The following is a 19,344-nucleotide window of genomic DNA, read 5'->3' as shown; positions in this document are numbered from 1 at the left end:
ATTATTATTATTATTATTATTATTATTGAACACCCAGTGAGATCTGGCAAGAAATAATGAGAGTGGAATTATCTGGGGTACGTTAGGTTCGCTCTGTGTATCAAAATATTTCAAGTTATCGTTTTCTCTCTCTCTCTCTCTCTCTCTCTCTCTCTCTCTCTCTCTCTCTCTCTCTCTCTTTCGTTGCTACAGATAATGGAGAGGAAGGATAATCGGCCATTGCCTCCTAGATATGCTTTTATCATCGTTATTTCAATCGCTTGTTTTAACATCCGTAGAAATATACTTTAACCAAGTTGTACGTTTTCTATGCAAATGCATTCTTCTTCTTCTTCTTCTTCTTCTTCTTCTTCTTCTTCTTCTTCTTCTTCTTATTATTATTATTATTATTATTATTATTATTATTATTATTATTATTATTATTATTATTGTACCATTCTCTTTTAAGGCTCTTTCTCCTCCATTCTAATTTAAAAGAGAACGTAATTCTATTTGAAAATTCCGTGAATTCTTGCTTCCTTTATTTGTTCTTGTGTTATTTTTAGTTCATTTATCAACATGTTTTCTTAATTTATCTTTACTTGTTAGTTTCTTTGCTCTGCATTCCCTTCTTTGTATATATGTATGTATATATATATATATATATATATATATATATATATATATATATATATATATATATATAATAATAATTTGGGAGCATTTCGATTCTTCCCTATTTGAATATGCTAACATTTTTGGTTTATCAAACCTTTCCTACGTTACTCGCGTTACCATGGCAACACTTTCACTGACAGAAGACGAGAAAAATTATCATTTCTAGAATGATGTACAGGAAATAAGGAAGCTATTTAACTCAAGGACTCATCAGCGGACATTACTAGTGTAAGCCTATGTGTATCACTAAGGCCACAGTCAAGCGAGCAACTAAAGTTTGGCCTTATTTTGAATGGCGTTCATTCCACGTGACTCACGCTGTCCTTCCTTCGCCATACTTTACCTTTACGTGGTTACCTACAGTCATAGAAAACGGTAAGTGCCGTTGGAGGGCGGGGCTGTGAGGCGATACTGTCTTGTATCTATTTCTCTCTCTTTCTGCGTATCGCCTGTTTATTAGTGGACTCCATTAAGATAGAAAATAAAATCTGATTTCTTGTGTTTTCGTTCTCAAAAGAGAAGCTCTACGAAATATCATTCACAGCTTTTTCATAGGAAATTAAGCATCAAGAGCAAGAGCATAGCACTGTACAAAAATTTCCCCTAGGAGTTCTCCAGACTCTTTCCTGATTCCTGCATCCTCAACCTGGGCTATGTCTCTATAATCTATTACTCACACTCCAACACGGGCTACCACTTGAAGTCCATTCAAGCATGTACTTTTCTACTACAAAACACAATCCTTTTCCTTTTTAGGATTCTACAGCTACACCAAGATCCACAGATTACATTTGCTCTTACACTGATAAGCATCAAGAGGTTCAAAGTGCTCGGATTCCTGCCCAATTTTTCCATTTCAGTAACAAGGACCAAAGTCCTTCGTCCACGGGTATAAATATATTTGCTTGGTGCTCGAATGAGCATTGTCTTTTGGTTAGGTTTTGATATATCGTCTCCAGTCACATTTAAACTTCATAAAAACTTTATTGAACTTTACACCCTTACTTCTTTCCTTCTTCGGCCCTACAAAATATGTAGTATTTTTTGCTGTTATTTTAGAATTCTGCCAAATATATTGTCCCTTTTGCCATTGTTTGCTAGTATTTAACAAAATAAACTATTTTTTTGTATATTTTTCAAATTCTATTAAATAAGCTGCACCTTTCTGCACTTTTTCCTAAAATTTCACAAAATATATTATATCGTTCTGCCCTGTTTTTAGAATCCAATAAAATATACTACCCTCTTTTGTATTTTTCTAGAATTCAGCAAAATATACTGTTCTTTTTGTACTTTTTCAGAATTCAACATATTATACTACCCATTTTTGCATTTTTGTAGAATTCCACAAAATATACTACCCCATTTTGTATTTTTCTGGAATCCTAGAAGATTTAGTACCCGTTTTGTATTTTTACAGAAATACAAACTATACTACCGTTTGTGTATTTTTCTAGAATCGTAGAATAAATAATACCCTTCTGGCAATTTTTTATTCCGCAAAATATACATAATTTACCTACTTTTCCCAAAAATGAAAAATTTTACATCTAGCTACATTTGTCTTTCAGTCCTACATAATTCAGTGGAGTCTTTCTACAAAATTTCATAAAATATGTCTCATCTTTCTGCCCCTTTCCTCAGAATTTCTCAAAACCGATTATAGTAGTAGTAGTAATAGAAGATGGGATTTGCCTATGAAACGGCTCCCTTGCTCGTTATATTTCCCCTGTGCCTGCGTTAGTTTAAGTCTGTGTCCCCTTTCTGCAGTAGCTGTCCTATCACGTTCTTCCTCTTGCTGTCCGCTCGCTAATTCTTCTCATGGTCACTGGCATTTAATCGACCACTACTGCCGACTTTCTCTTGTCGCGGAAATACTTTGTTTCCACTGCCAGTATTTTATCCATATATATATATATATATATATATATATATATATATATATATATATATATATATATATATATATATATATATATGTGTGTGTGTATGTGTGTATATATATATATAGTCCTGATACCATAGCAGGTTAAATAAATTAGTAATTCCTTTTTAATTCGTAATCTATTTTTTTACCTTTTGATTCGCAGACCCGAAAAACACCCAACATCATTATTAAAAGCAGCAGTTAATGGTTAAAAAGCCCATGTTGTTTGTTTAATTTGCTTTTATCGGTGATTTCCTTATTACCTTTTATTCTCTGTTCCTTCTCTTTCCTCCTTGTACCTGTAAAATCAAATTTACACAAACACACATACGTACACACACAGAGAGAGAGAGAGAGAGAGAGAGAGAGAGAGAGAGAGAGAGAGAGAGACTCTTTTCAGGTAAAGAGGACTGCCCTTTCACCTTCGCCAAGCGCCAGTTGCATAGCTGCATTAATTTTCAGAACCTGTCACCTTCACTCTCTCCCCTCTGCCATACCACACACATTCCTTCCCTCTCTCTCTTAACAAAATCAGGCACCTTCCAAACGAGACTTCTCGCTTTATCTAAAGGTAAACACATCTTGGGTGATAAAAACGCAACGAACGGTTCCGATATTTCGAAACAAGTTTCCGTACGTCATGGTACTCTCACTGTTCTCAGTGACTGCCTACGTGGTTCCCTAACCCTGATTTTTAGCTGGTTTATCTTTTTTTTTTTTGTGGTTATAACCGTCATTGAGAGTTGGCAGATATGGAATTTACTGCTTATTCTTTAAGGATATCCTGCCACCAGGAAATGTCAATTTGTTTTGATGATGATGAACGCTGATCTAAGTAGTCCCAATATTCTTAAGCGCCCAACAGACAAAGGTAAGGCACACTATCACAAACATACACACAGACTAACACACATAAGTTTTATATTAGGCTATTTTTCTATCTGTATATTATGTAAATATATCAGATTGTCATTTTTAACTATGGGAACAACATATCGTGGTATTAGTGACGATTTAACCGTCATTTACAGTTTTATTTAAGTATCACTAAAAGAATAACGAACAAGTGAAAGGTCATTTAAATTTTAGTAAAAAATACACACAAAGTTTTCACTAAGAAAACAAATGAAAGAACTAACTAGTCAATTTCATTAGTTGAAAATTAAGTGCTTTTACTAATAAAACACTAGGCGCAAGTGTTCCTCGTACGCCGTGCATCCAGACTTCCGGAATGGGGGGAAACTTTTCGGTGGCATTGGCGAATCTTCTACCGGGTTGGAGGAAGGATTCACGGTTGTTCCATGCAAGAGTGAATCCGTTTATGACTATCGTTTGTAGACGAGCCAAGTAATATAAAAAATGCAAGAAAAGGGTTTTTTTTATAAGTTGTCCCCAAAATAACTCGCGTTTCCGCTCATCATTTGCTTTGTTATCAACTACAATGGTCCTCGTTTGTGTTTGGGTCGTTCAGCTTAGTCTAGATAAGAGTAAAATGTTAAAGGAATTCAAAAACAGAAGCCAATGGATTCCCTGATAACCATTTCCATTTAATTTCAGTACGGCAAGATCTCCTCCAGTTGACGTATAAAGGGAATATTACAGAAACCACAACACAGGAGATAGTCATGCAAGGCAAAACCGCGGTCCAAAACCTTAGACCTATCTGCTTGAAAACAGCTATTGACAATGATATAAAGTTATTCAGCAAAGTAATAAACTAAACCTATAGCAAGGAGTATTCAACACACACATACACGCACACACACAAACACACACACGAAACAAAGCATTCTCCGAATATTTCTTGCCAACAGAATGCTTCTAGAAGCCTCATCCTCTGGTTGAGATAACGGAGCGCTTCCTCTCATAACGCTGTAGTTCTTGAATTCTGAAAACATTTATCTTAAAAAGTATTCTGGACAGTTGATATTTGATGCTGAAAGACTGGATCTTGATCAGCAAATTTAAAGAAATTTATGAAAGACAACAATTATCTGCTCTAATAACATCTTAATATGGTGGAGAATAACAATCTAGAAAGCAAATTTATCTGAAAACTATAATAGCATTTGATTAAATTTAAAAACAACGAATGAATACATTTCTACGGTTAGCAAATCTAAGTTTCATTTACGATATACCTCGCTGATACTAATACTTCAGTCATGGCCACCAAGCGTATCGTCTTAGCAGTGTACTGGGTGAATTCAATAGTCAGTGACGGCTGAGCATGCTTCCTGAAATCGCTATCACCTTCCCTCCGATAAGAACTTGTCTGCAAGACTTCCTCGGAATTAGGCTCCGCCCTTCGTCTCCCACCTCCTTGTCTCTCATTCAGATCATTCAGGCCTGGGCAAGATAATGGAATTTCGTTTATCGTACCGTTAGCTTTTACTTTAAGAAGTAAATAGACAAGAAACAGTTGCACAGAAATTTTTTCAGTCGGCGTTTCCGAAACTCTTTTGCCTAAGTCTCGACAGTTCATTTTTAGTGTTGGTAAGGAAGGACAAGTGCGTTGCAGAGGCCTTTCATTTTCCCACAATCTTCACATAATGAACCACGCAGGACAAAACATTAAATTACGATCAATTTTCTTGTACGCCATTCCTAGGACAGACTGGGTTATGAGTTTTTTCCCCTGACTCTCTCAAAATGACAAGTGAGAATTGGCAACTCCTGTGTGCCATGGTGTCTTGCAATTTCTTCTTTGCCTTCTTCACTTGTAGACTCATGTTCGTTCTCAGCTGACCGACTGGTTTTATTCTAACCCACAATAAGTGAGAAACGAAAAAAAATTGTAAATGATGTACATCTGCCAGATAAGATTTCAACCCTAAGTACCATTAAGACTAACCATTTTTACGTCATGGTTTGATGACGTAATCACTTTACCTCATCGAGTCTACGAGTGTCTTTTGATAATTTGACAGCTTCGGAACGTCCTCAGGAACTAATAAACCATTTTAATGAGGCGCTGCCTGCGAAAAGGCATCGTCTTCGAAAGTGTTAACGTTTTCTTAACCACTGGACATTTTTTAGAATGATATTAACAATAAGCAACTTTTTGACCAGTGCAAATGCCAACAGGGCGGGTACCTATAGCTGTCTTTCTCTAACCGAAGTCCGAAAAAAGAAGGAAAAAGATTTGTTCTCAGATGAGAATGGGAAAATGCCGGAGAGAATATCCTTCCAATTATTATTATTATTATTATTATTATTATTATTATTATTATTATTATTATTATTATTATTATATTCTGAAAGTAGAACTAGCACAAAGTGGCAATAACTGAATAACCAGAAATATGACAACATTACAAAAAGGACTTACTCTTGAATTAAAACAAGGAGCCTTGTCAAGTGAATTTGCAGCAAACAGGGGAGTGATATGGTTGAATGTCACTTCATATCTGTTATTTATCCTCCCTAGGATTTTAAACTGGGAAAAAATGCTTTGCGATAAAGAGGATGTTTAGTTAGGAGTATCGATAGGATGTTGACAAACTTCGGCTAAAACAGGATACTGTTTTTATCAGCAAAGCTGCGCAAGACTTACAGAGTTTGCTTAATAGGATGTTTTAAATATATATATATATATATATATATATATATATATATATATATATATATATATATATATATTATATATGTATATATATAAATGTAATTATAATTGGTTGGGCATATTTCCATGCAAATAGCTGCATCGCCATTTTGTGTTTGTTCTGCTTTTAGAATCTAATAATAATAATAATTGGAAGGATATTCTCTCCAATGAAAAGAAAAGTAATGAGGACACTCTTGCAAAATTGATAACTTTAGATAGAGATATAATCAATGTGGATGAATATCTCAAGTATTTAGGAATAATGACATCCAGTACAGGTTCTTTTGAGACAGAATTTAGTAAACAACTAAAAGAGACAAATAAAACAATGGACTGAATACAGTCTGGAAATCAAACAGACTGAAATCATTTACAAGAGTTAGACTGTCAAACATATTTTGTATTGTAATGTGGTGGTCAAGGATCATAGCAAGCCAGTGAAATTATACTTAAAAGATTTTCTCTATTTGAGACCAAGCGCTGGGACCTATGAGGTCATTCAGCGCTGTATGGGAAATTGAAAGTAATAAAGTTTTCAAGGTGTACAAGGAGGAAAACCTCGCAGTTACACTACGAAATAATTGTTAGGAGAGGGTGGATAGTAAGATGCAAGAGAATATAAACGGAGGTACAGTAAAAGGAATGAAATGGATTGCAGCTAGGGGCCAGAGGGACGCTGCAGAAAGTGATATGGAAATGGCATTGACATGTCCTTCGCTTCGCTGGACACCAGAACAGTTGGTAGACCTAGACCTACTTAGTTGAGAATTGAGAGCCGGAAGACTGGAAATTAGTGGAGATATGTGGAAGTGAAAGCAAACACACACAAAAGCAAGTAAAAAAATGCACCAAAGAAGCATAAAACTCAAACAAAGCATGGTGGTGGCCTCAGCCACAGCCCATGAAACTCTTAGCCGCGCACCACGAAGCTCAGCCACAGTCTGGTAGGGTGTCATGTTGTTGGTACCTATAGCGGTGTCAAAAGTATGATTATGGCTGCTTTTAACTTTAAATAAAATTAAAACTATTGGAGCTAAAGGGCTGCAATTTGGTGTGTTTGATGATTGGAGGGTGGATGATCAGCATACCAATTTGCAGCCCTCTAGCCCCGGCAGTTTTTAAGATCTGAGGGCGGACAGAAAAAGTGCGGACGGACAGACAAACCTGTCACAATAGTTTTCTTGTACAGAAACTAAAAGTTTTAGCGGCAGAATCACACAGAAATACTTCGCGTCGTACGGAGTTAGAGTCGTTGATGGTAATTACCCTGAAATGTTTGGAAGTAACCATGAGCAAATTGCAGAAAAATCTCATAAAGATGTAATTGAGCCACCATTTTTTATTCTCGTATAAACATGGAGAAGAACAGAAATAGCTACAACACAGAGTTCTAAATATAACTCTTATTGTGAAGTAATCCTCTCGTGAAACATATTATCTGGAATAATAATGGTGTTAGAACAAAGGCGATTGCTTTTGTCCGATTAAGTTGTTTGAAATTCAAAGAACTCTTGTACACAAAAGTCATAGTCAAATATCGCCAATGGTCATTCACTGCCAAATAATTCAATATACGGTACTGTATTATACATGTTTAATGATTGCCCGTGTTACGTAAGCATGGCACTCAATGGACCTTGGTGCTAGAAAAAGAAAGTGGGGGAAAAGGCAAACAGGTGTAGATATACTGTATACTTGTCCTACTTTAGTTATTTGTAAGCTCAAGACTTCCCAAATCCTAAGGAACGGCAAGGCGATAAAACGTAAACAAAGACTGATAAGATGTTACAAATCGTATCAAAATAATAACAACTGCGCAACACTGACAGGTGGATTACCCGAGGCATCATCTGGTACTAAAGAGTCAAACGAGAACCGAAAGTAATATTTTTCAAATTATCGTAGTAGTAAATAAACGAGTCTTTGCAGAACAAATTGAACATTAGAAGTACGGTATATTTATAAAATAAGGTAAATATAATTTAATTATAATTTTATATTTTCATCAAGGTTACGAAGCAAGTTAAGAAAAGAAGTGGCACCACTGCGTTAGTTAGTAAACATGTCGACACAGACACAATGGCACTGGAATCTCCTCCCTAGCGTTATTTTGATCGAAATTCTCTCGTATTTGCCGCTGTCTGACAGGATTAACGCGTGCTCTACGTGCAAGGCATGGCGATCTGCTCTTTTCCACCCGAGTTTCTGGCGGAGGATTGAACTGGTGTTTAAATCGTGCGAGTGGAACAAGATCGAGCGTTCGCGATTCATAGCGTCATGGGGAGTCAGGAAACTAAGGTGCTGTGTTCTGCATCTCGAGACTGTCAACATCAATTGTTTAGTGGAGGCCGACCATGTGTTACTAAGACTTTCCAGAAACCCACAGGTGAGAATCGTCAATTTTACTTATTTTACCAGTCTCCCGTTGATTTACGTCCGTAGAATGTCAGTCAGTCTGTCGTTGGTTAGGCTAGATCTCGTCAGTCTCCTTAGCTTAGCCAAACAGAACTTTGGTCTCGCTTAAGTCTAACGTATGCAATTGTAAGGCATATAATTTAGAGTAAATTTACTAGCCTAGGTTAGGCTACTTTCTGTTTGGTCAAAATTTACGGTCGTTATTCTTAATTGTAGCTTAAGCTACGTTTATCCAACGTAGGTCATTCTAGGTTTTGGTGATTTCCTAGGCTAGTTCTAGGTCCTGACAGTAACTGCTTGTTCGGCAACTTCGCCCCTGACTTAACAGCCTGACTCCACTATTGGTACCAGACAGCCTCAATTTAAAAACAAAAATACTTAGGTTAGGCCTAAATTGCAGATTACTAAGCTACCACAACCCTCTACCTCAGCAACTACTAGCTGGCTAAACTGACGCCCCTCAGGTTCAGTAACTAGCCTATCATTTTACCTGCAAAATGGGTGCCAGCTCCTAGGGGATGAATGTTAAGGCAGAAGTAAGTACGGTATATCTTAGTTTAACCAGACCACTGAGCTGATTAACAGCTCTCCTAGGGCTGGCTCGAAGGATTAGATTTATTTTACATGGCTAAGAACCAAGTGGTTACCCAGCAATGGGACCAAGTATTGTGGAATCAAACCACATTATAACGAGCAATGGAAATAACTTTCTCTAATTCTTCATTGGCCTGTCGGAGAATATTGGCCCAGCAGAGTGCTAGCCGAGAATGATACCAACCTGTCCAATGAGGGTGAATTATAAATGAGAAATGTAATATTTTCATATTTAAACCGTTTTCACTTCTTATGATGAGAAACACCCACAATTTTGCCATGTTAGCTATGGAGGGGTTGGGGACAGGTATTGTCTAACCTTATAAGTCAAAAATCGAAAATCATTCGATGGGGAACTAATTTTTCTGAGGAAACATTGTAAAACCGGAGTAAATCAAGTAACACAGTGCTACACAAGCGACAGAAAATTTTTTCGAGGATGATTAGATAATCATTAATATCTCGGATATGGTGAATCTCCTCAAAAATGACCTATTTTCTTATATCTCAACCTGAGTTGTTCTGGACATTGACCCAATGAGGAACTATGTTAAGACATAAATAACAGGAAATGTCATAAATGTAAACAAAAACAAACATGTTGTAAAACGTTAAAAAAAGGCACTAAATATTCAGGTTGGTTACTGGCAGAAATCCTTTTGGGGATGAATATAAAAATACAGAAAAAGATGGACAATATCAGTAACATAAGCATCTGGTGACTGGCAGGAATCAGGCCATGTTAGTAGGCTAGTTTGGGGTTTTACCACAGTGTTTGGGAAAGGATCAATAAAGGTTGTGACATAGGCCTAAGTTATAATTTGTAAATTACATCACTTGTAAATATTTCACAGCCTCTTGCATATTAAAAAAATATTTAATTATATAATTAAAGGTTAAAGATTATTTAAATTAGTGAATTGGGACAAAGTGATATGATTTTCTGATAATGAAAAAATTGGTTTTATTTTTGCTCTTGGTCATATTTCAGACATTAAGAATATCTGTACTGTATTATGTTCAAGGAATTACTGTATACCAAAACTCTAGTTGGAAAAGGAGAATGCTACAAGCCAAGTGGCCCCATTACCTAGGGAAAGTGATCTTGCATGGGAAAGGACTCTGAGGAATAAAATAGTGAACTATGATTTAGGTGAAAACAAATGAGATAGACAACAAAAATAATAAACAATAAATTGAGACTTGTGTCACCCTGAGAAACTGTTACAGCAAGTTTTGAAGTTAAAATAATTCACACATTGATCTTAAGAGGAACACAACTTCTAGAAAACTTTGTGGTATTGAACCTCACAGAAGAAAAGGCAGGACTCTTACAATTAACTTAGTACAAGTTAGTGAATTGTTTAGTCTGGAAAATGCTGAATTTACAGGATGATCAGAATTTTGAAGGGCTGTATGTGTACAGTATGCACAATGGTCTAATTAAACAAGAGTGCCAGAGATTAATGTTAAGATCAGGGATAAGAAATTTTTACATTTTTCTCCAGTGATTTAAGATGCAAGTCAGGTGCTGAAGACCAGAGGGCAACTAAATTAAGAATGGAATAACAAAAGAATTAAAATATTTCATCAGGATAGGCAGATCTTCAAAAATCCTGAATTTCTCCATACAGTATATCAGTTTTTTGTTCAGTTGAGGAGGAGGTAGACCAGTTGTGTCTCTCAGAAATAAATATGATAAAGAATGGGTTTCCATATCCCACACCTGTTAACAATCTCATTCAGAGGTTTTATTCATTCCCCATCATTTGTACCATGCATTAGTGTCAAGTAAATTTATGTTATAAGGTTCAGTAACCATGGGTCTATGCTCAGGAGATGGGAGGAATACAAAGAGAGTAGAATTATTTGTAGGGGCACATAAGTGTTTTTCAAAGTCAAACTGTCTGTTATGTATTGAATGTAAAAGGTAACAAGCTAAGAACACAATGCTGGTGATCCTAGGGAACACAACAGGGCAATCCCAATAGTCCCTTAGTGCCCTTTAACAACTAGTCTTTGTAATCCATCACAAAACTCAGTGACATTACTTAGAAATCTTCATATGTTTGGAGTCAAAGACCTCACGATTATTACTGTCAGAAAAAAGGCAAGACCAATCATATGAACTTCATATCAGAATGCAGGGATTTCTGCACAACATTGGAAATGAAATCAGAGCATCACTCACAAGCCAAAACTGCAAACTAGGGAACAAAGACATGAAGACATTCAAAAACCTTAGATATGGAAGCTTTAGGCTTAATAAGAAATGAAGAAGATATTTAAGAATTTTCACAGCCTAAACACGTCAGGCAATTCCCCCCTCCATGGTAATGTTGTTTGCAGTGCATTATCATTATATAAATTCCATTTTTTTTTTAATCTTAAATATAATATTTTCATTTTAATAACTAGGATACTTTGTTATTTATACATATTGCATTATTGAATAAAAAATTTTCTTCACTGCCAAAGCAAATTAACATTCTGCCATGCATTAATATTTATTTTTATAAAAATTTGTAATTTGATTCTTTATTCACATCTTTTTTTACTTTTGATTGCTCAATCTTATAATTTATTATTTAGTAAAATGAAAACAACAAAAATGCTTTTGTATTGTGAATTCATGAAGTCACGGAAAGTAACTACTAACCACCTGTACCTTTGCATCTGTTGGAAATAGTTATTGATAAAATTTTTATTTTTGTTATGCTTTTCAGAGTACTATATTACCCTTGCATAAGTTAAGTAGTCACTGTAGTTTTACTGTCATACCAGACACTGGATAATCTTATGTTTCTTTAATATTGTATACTGGTAGTTATTACAGCTGTGATAGCTGAAAGTTGCCCATAACCTGCACTGAAAATGACATGGTTAATAACTGCAAAGTCTGTCAAGAAGTATTACAAGCCCTCCTATTTGACATAGATTACTGTACAGTATAAGAAAATGACAGAAATGAATCAAGAAATGTTAGATGGCCAGATACCCTTTCAGGAAGAGGCAAATTGAAGGTTAATTGTTGGATTTTAATTTTTACTCTGCACATTTTACTTGGTCTGGTACTACAGTAATTGGTTTTTGGGTGGCATAACTACAAGTGTAATTGATGAAGATAATTTGAAACAATAGATATTGAAAAGTGAGCACTAACCAATAAATATTTTGGAAACAATTATTTTTAAATTTATAGTGTGGTATGATTTTTATACTGTGCTTTAAAAAGAGACTTCAGTATTTACTTTAGTACGTTCTTGTAGAAGTGAGTTCTAAGTAAGTACTTAAATTATGTTTTGAATGGAATTGACTGTCTCGATATTCAATATATAGAAGTTTAGATTCTTCCGAGAATGAAGAATTATTAGGAGATGTGTTCGTCATAGACTGAAAATTAGAATAAGAAGTTTTGGACACAACATAAGAAATTGAGAGGATCATAGATGACAAGATAAGTGGCTGGATGACAACCACAATTATCCTAGTAGTATTAAAATAGTGTAAGAAGTATATTTACTATTCCTACTTGCTTAGTGTAAGTGCATTTTTTGAATCATTATAGGCTATTTATTGCTGAATTGTTATGTGTGTGTGTGTGGCATACAGTTGTTCAGATAAGAGGATTTAATTTTACGGTTGAACTGGGATTTGCATAAAGGTAATAACTTTATTTTGATATTTTCAGAGCTAAATATTGAGTGAAAATGGCTGAACTAAACACTATCTGTTTCTGTTACAGGTTGAAGAATTAATATTGGTACCAACGCATTGCCATACCTTTGTGAAAGGTCATGAAAGGCCATATTACTTACGCAATAACAATAACAACAACAACAAGAATAGCACTACACATTCCCGTTGTGTATCTCGCTCAAGATCTTCATATCAGTTTATTGAGAGGTGAGTTTTATTTTATTTTGGCATAAATTAATTGGGTAAGTTTGTAACATGTACTTTGGTCAACCAACTTCCGAAGGCAGGCATTTATATTCTTATATGGTTATAACATTTTATCTGGAAAATGTTACACGTACTGGGCTCTTTTTGCTTGTTCCTGTTTGGTCAGGAAATAACCAAATAATTTAGGATTACTTGTTGACTTAGCTTGCCAGATCCAGTAGTCAGGTCATTTTTATTGGCTAGTTGATCCTCTTGATTTGACATCCAAAGTCTCTTGAGTTTTTGAAAACTAGAATGACCTATGTTTGGGTTGCAGTATGGATAATTACTGCCTATGCCTCTAAATTATAATGGTTTACACAGTATTTTATAAATGCATTATATTCGACTTAACATCTACATCTCTAAAGGCTGTATGTTGGGCAGGCAGCCTTGTCGTCTGTGTTTGTCAGTATGTCTATCTTTGAGAGGTCCTTATCCTCAGCATTGAGTGCTGAGTGTTAGATTGTTACCGTTATTTGTATTGCTTGGTTTTGAAGGTTTTTTTTTTTTTTTTCCAAAGCATTCAATCATTTTGAAATGTCTAATGGCCATAATTTCCTGGAAAATCCTGTTTGCCATTCAAACTTCTTTGCTTAATTACTTTATAACAGGTGACCCTAATTTCTAGTACCCTGTTCTAAATACAAATGAAAGTCTTTTATATAGGAGGAACCCTGTTCCTGGTGCCAGCTGGAAATGGTTGTTGAAGCTCAGCAATTAGGTGGTTAATTGCCAGCAAGTCTAGTAACCACTCCTGATGCGCCCACAGGATCATGAAGGCCTTGCTCTGGTTCCTGAATTTCATGAGAACTTGGTGGATTAGTTTGATGGCAGAAATGTGTAGGCTTTTAGGCCATCCCACCCTTGGTATATTGCGTGTGGCCTGAGCTGCTGACTTGTTCTGCAGAAAGCAATACATAAGCATCTTTTGATCAAGCAAAGCCATGGGCAGGCCCACCATCAGGGAACCCTACAGACTCCATAGTGCCTTGCAGACATCCACATTGAGAGACCACTCCACTGGGAGGATCTGGTGTGTTTTGTTCAAGGATTTTACAATGATATTTCTAGACCTTGGGATGAACCTCAAAATGAGAATTCTATGACATTGTGCCCAAGATCTCCATGGCCAGGCAGCTGATAGTGATGGTTGTCGTGTCAGTCATCACTCTAATAATGTGTTGTTCAAATGACATCTTGAAAGCAGCTCGAATTTCTAGGACTTTTTTCATGTGGGCTGGTTATCAGTAGCAGCGTAGGTGGATGCCCATTCTGTGAGCACAGGCTGCTATATGAGCCAAGACCCTTCTGTAGACCTGGGCATTGTAACCAACCTGAAGCATAGGACCCTGAACTGGTAAACCTTTCCTGAATAGCCAAATTGAAGACAGCTTCAGGAGGACATGTCCATGAGGTCCAGGGATGCTAAGAAATTGCTGTTTCCAATGGGTCTCCTCACCAACTGCCATATCCATCATGTTAAGATATGCCAGGACTATTGCAAATTTCCAACTTCCTGAGGCCTTCAGAACTAGTCACAGTTGACTTTAGCAGTCTGACATTCCTAGCAGAACTGTCTTGGTGGCTCCTTTTTTCAGCATTGACTGTACCATACTGCCTTCTCCAGGGTGCTAAACTTCTCTGATCCCCATGCATAGGACTCAAACCCCAGCTGTAATTGGAAGAGGGGTGAGATTTGTTAGTTTCTGCTGGATCGTTTCCTTGCTGGTGAATACTGTATTATTATTCTCTTTCCCACCACTCAGTCTCCTGCCATTTCTGATGCCCCTTTTGTTAGAGAAACATTATACACGAGGCACATTAGGCTGTTCTTGTTGTTCAGGTTGTAAAGTCTTGCTTTATTGAGCATTAGTTAGTTTTGACCATCCTTTTGAAAGACTGTTGATTTTGATGCCAATCAGTGGCTGCAATAAGGTGCCTAAAAGTGAGTTGAAATTCAAGTTTTTCTCTTAAATATTAGAAGTTTGTGATAATGCAAACCTGCATTACTGGAAAAATTGAAAGGCTAGATCCTTAGTTATAAGAAGTTGCTCTTAAAATAACATTAGATGAAATATGGGTATTTTTTGATTGTCAAAGGATTAAACTTATTTTGCTGTACCAGGTAAATGTATAAATCTCTATATTGTTTTTATTTTTCACCCATTTCCCTCAAGCTTGTGACTGATGCAAAATTCATACATGGATGGGAAGCATTAATGATGTGGTTGGCTTTGTTGTTGAAATGGCTATTTTGTGGTAATGGCTCCAAGGTGCAAGGTTATACTGTATACTGTTTATACCTGGTAGATTGTGCTTTTAAAATGTGCTGTATACAGTAGTTATATTTATATTCACATAGTTAAAAGCTTACTTTAAACTAAGGCAAACATTAGTCCTAACTTTATGAGCTTGTGGGAGTAGTAATATTCCTTACAGGACCATCATTTTACTGTAATGATTTAAACTTATTAGGTAAAAAGCTTAAAAAGTTCAAGAGCACAATAATCAGTTAGAAGGCAGTACTTATAAGCCTTTTTACACTTGGTCCAGTTTGTAAGTGATTGGTCATTTGTATACAAGATTGCATGTTGGTTGCCATCTTTGGCCAGTTTCATTCAGGTAGTGAAATTGAAAAAAAGAGCTGCCTTCTTGTTACCTCAGATATTGTATTTACAGTGTAAATTTCATGACCAGCTCATTCCCTCAGGTCATACAACTTTATTATCATGACCAGCCTTTTTGAAATTGCTCAAAAGAATAATGCTCCTTGTCTTGTTAAAGTTTAAAGTCCATTATATATTTTCATTTTAAATGAAGGCCTCATGTTTGTTAGTTCTTTACAAGCATTGAGCCACACATAGCCCCCCCCATGAATAGCTAAAACTGAACATATAAGATAATGACTGATGTTTAAACACAAAACCATCAAAAATGCTTATATGTATTTTGTCAAAAAGTCATTTTCAGACTTAGTGTTACAATTGAAAGTTATGTATACATAGTTATAATGGTGAAAATGAAAGTGTGTTTATTGAAGTGTGTTTTTTCTGTGCCACTGCTTACTTGTCTTTTCTTTTGTAGTGCCCAGGAATCTCTTCAGTGCATCATCAGCAACAGTCGAAGTTTAAAAGGGCTGACTCTTGGCTGCATTCAAGACCTGACTGACCAATCAGACATATTCCTTCCTCTCTTGGCACAACATCAGTCATCGTCACTATCCACATTAGGTTTAGCGTCGGTCAAATATGATCCAAATTCCTATGCGCTTCTGGATATCACGCCAGACAACTTCACTAGTTTTACCAACCTCCAGGTATGATAAATCTCTGTAATTAGTTATTAGACAGGGATTGAAAGTAAGAAGCCATGAGAATTCGATAGCATTGTTTTGTTGACTAGGAGTGTTAGAAGCACTAGCTATTGTAAGTAGGTTTAGAAATTAATGGCAGTTAAAATGTTTATGTTGTATATTATTGTGCTGAAATGTTGAGTTGTCTAAACAAAATACTGAGGAATGATAAATTTTGTAGCAGTTCTGTAATTGTGGAATGAACATGGTTCTTATTACTATTTCATTTATTCATGGCTGTATATCTGTTGTTTTTTAGGCAAATTTAAATATTTAGGTTAATGATACAGAATATTTTTAAACGTAAGGGCAGTTGAATTATTAGGCACCTGCAACATTATTTAAGATTGCAATATAAAATCTGATTTGGGAATTCTATCTTGGTTAAAATTATAATTTTAAAATTGTTAATTAGATTGCTGACTTCCTGTTCATGATAAATTTAGGATTGTCCCAAAGGATTTGCTCTTAAGTCAAGGTGAGAAATTGGAGCCAGTCAGAGTTTAAGAAGGTGGACAGAGACTAGAAAATTGAATTAAAGAGACAGAAGGCTTTCCTCAAGGTACCCCCAAACCCACTGCAGTCAATATCGCTCCCAAGGAAAATAATTATAGGGTTGCTCCGTAGTTTTATTTCGGTACATAGTATGGAAGTCATACCCATTTTAGAATTGTGTTGCTGTATGCTTCCAGGCACTATGTATTTCATAAATTTTTTTTTTGGTTACTGAATTAGAGAAGATGAACTGCATGACTAGGATTTTTGGGTATTGGATAGAGAAGATGAACCATATGACTAGGAAATTATTATTGTCATTACAGTATTATTATTATTATTAAGTAGTATAATACATGTGTAAGCCAAGTGTTTCAAAACTAGACTTTCATAGGGCTGGCCTTATGACTAAGAAGTGAGTGTTGTCTATGTACTGTGCTATATCAAGTTCAGTTGCTTCTTATGTAACACTAAACCAGATCTATCTTCCAGTACATTGCTGTATTGAATTTGTGTAAAAGTATTTTATCATATTATTTATTTGTCCTTGAGATGTTCATTTCAACCTATGATGGTATTGTTTTGGTTTGTCACAGGTGTTGACATTAGATTACGACTATATGAGCGATCGATTACTGAGTGTGCTGTCTACTCCATATAATGCACCTTTGAGACGACTAGTGATTCATGTTCATGGGATCGACCAAACTCATCGAGGAACCACCGAGTATATGTGGTATCGCTTCAAACAGCAGCAGTAAGTCATTTTAGAAGTTTCGAATTACTGTAGTTCATGTTCTCTCTGTGCTTACGGCATTTGTTTGTTGAGGCTGACATATTCAAATTATGATGCTTTCCTTAAAATCTTAACTCTTATTATTTGCTGTCAATGAGGATACTTTGCTTTCATTGCCTCATTGAGTTACTGCTAGGGGTAGTTCAGAAGAAAAATGTCTATCTATTGATATTTATTGTTGTCTACAGTGTCAATTCTTTTGTTTTCAGTCCACAGTGCTCTTTAGTGATAAACTTGATTCATTCATATGATGGAGTTGAACAGCTTGGGTCAGGATTGCTGCATCCATCGATGCCCTTGACGCACTTCAGGGCATTCTTTTGCGAATGGGTGAGTGTTAGTTTTCTCTCATATAGTAAGTAACCTCTCAGTCAGACTTGTTTTGTTGTGTAATGGTAAAAGGTCAGTGTCCTTTATTGAAGCTCGGTGAAGTGAAAACCTGTGTATAATGAAGTACTGTCTATAAGGCTGTTAATAATGAATGTGAATGAAAATTGCATTATATTGCTATTTGCAAATAATATATTCCTGTAGCAGGTTTAAAAATATCTAATTTTTTTCACTTATGTGTTCTTATTTGTTCTCCTTGCAGATAAACATAGCAGCGTTGAGGTTAATGTCAAACTGGTATGCAGAATCACTCCGTCATCTTACTCTTGTGGATTCTCTAGATCACAGTGGCTGGGGCATGTTGACCGAAGGTCGTGATGAGGACCAGGGATCCCCTGACCCGCTTGTGATGTTAGCTTGGAAATGTAAAAACCTCCAGCACCTTACTCTGTTAGGTGAGTGATCTAAATCCCTTTTGTTTAGCGTTGCTTAAAATGTTTTGCATGCCTTCTCGTGTACTAATGTATAGCAAACACAAATTTTTTTCAGATTTATTTGTTAGGTAGTGATTTGTCTTCCCAAGAAAACTGATGTGGATTAACCGTTATTGTAAAAAAAAAGTGAGCTTCATCGTTATTGTATGTGTGATTATTAAAAGTAGCTGTGGTCCAGAGGACCTGCCATGCTGCTGTTAATTGAGTTGATGAGAATATTTATGATGAGTTCTACTGTCCGATTCTTCCATTTGTCCCCTCCATCTGTAATGTTAAATGTCTTTTACTTACTTTTATTCTTCATTTCTCTTTTGACTTCTGTACCCCTCATTTACCTTGGGCTACCATGTTGCAATGTTATTTGGACCCAGATTTCAAGGTTATTTGGTTCTGCTTTGTTGTCGACTGTCAAATATAATGAGGAATAGGTGTCATTAGTCACTTTTGATTGCTTCTTCAATAAAAATTACTATAATGAAACAAATATGTTGTACTGACCAAGTTTTTTTAAATCCTTGCTTCAGTTTGTGGGGCTGGCTATGGAAAGTTTCTCTTGATTACAAAACTGCAATGAAATTAAATATAAAACGTTGGAATTACGTTGTTATATGCCATACTTAGCAGTAAAAGATAGACAAAATTTTTAGTTTTTCCAAATTCCATTCTTCATTTATCAACTGTCCCAATGAAAGCTCACTGAAGTAATTTTTTATATTTTTTTTAACAAAG

The 19,344-nt window shown here is 35.8% G+C and overlaps 1 protein-coding gene across 1 annotated transcript in view; it reads left to right on the top strand.

The window, feature by feature from the left end:
* The first annotated feature begins 8,230 nt into the window (after positions 1–8,230).
* LOC136830736 (F-box only protein 33) overlaps positions 8,231–19,344 on the top strand; it is a 31,132-nt gene continuing 20,018 nt past the window's right edge. Inside the window, exons 1-6 of the mRNA XM_067090542.1 lie at positions 8,231–8,577; positions 12,946–13,106; positions 16,233–16,464; positions 17,592–17,752; positions 18,001–18,121; positions 18,384–18,576. Coding sequence (XP_066946643.1) covers positions 8,254–8,577; positions 12,946–13,106; positions 16,233–16,464; positions 17,592–17,752; positions 18,001–18,121; positions 18,384–18,576 — 1,192 coding nt within the window. The 5' untranslated portion in view covers positions 8,231–8,253. The remainder of the gene's footprint in view (positions 8,578–12,945; positions 13,107–16,232; positions 16,465–17,591; positions 17,753–18,000; positions 18,122–18,383; positions 18,577–19,344) is intronic.

The sequence above is a fragment of the Macrobrachium rosenbergii genome, chromosome 47 (genome assembly GCF_040412425.1).
Source record: "Macrobrachium rosenbergii isolate ZJJX-2024 chromosome 47, ASM4041242v1, whole genome shotgun sequence".
Taxonomy (NCBI): Eukaryota; Metazoa; Arthropoda; class Malacostraca; order Decapoda; family Palaemonidae; genus Macrobrachium; species Macrobrachium rosenbergii.
Note: the sequence above shows the minus strand (reverse complement) of the source record. Positions and strands in the feature narration are given on the sequence as shown.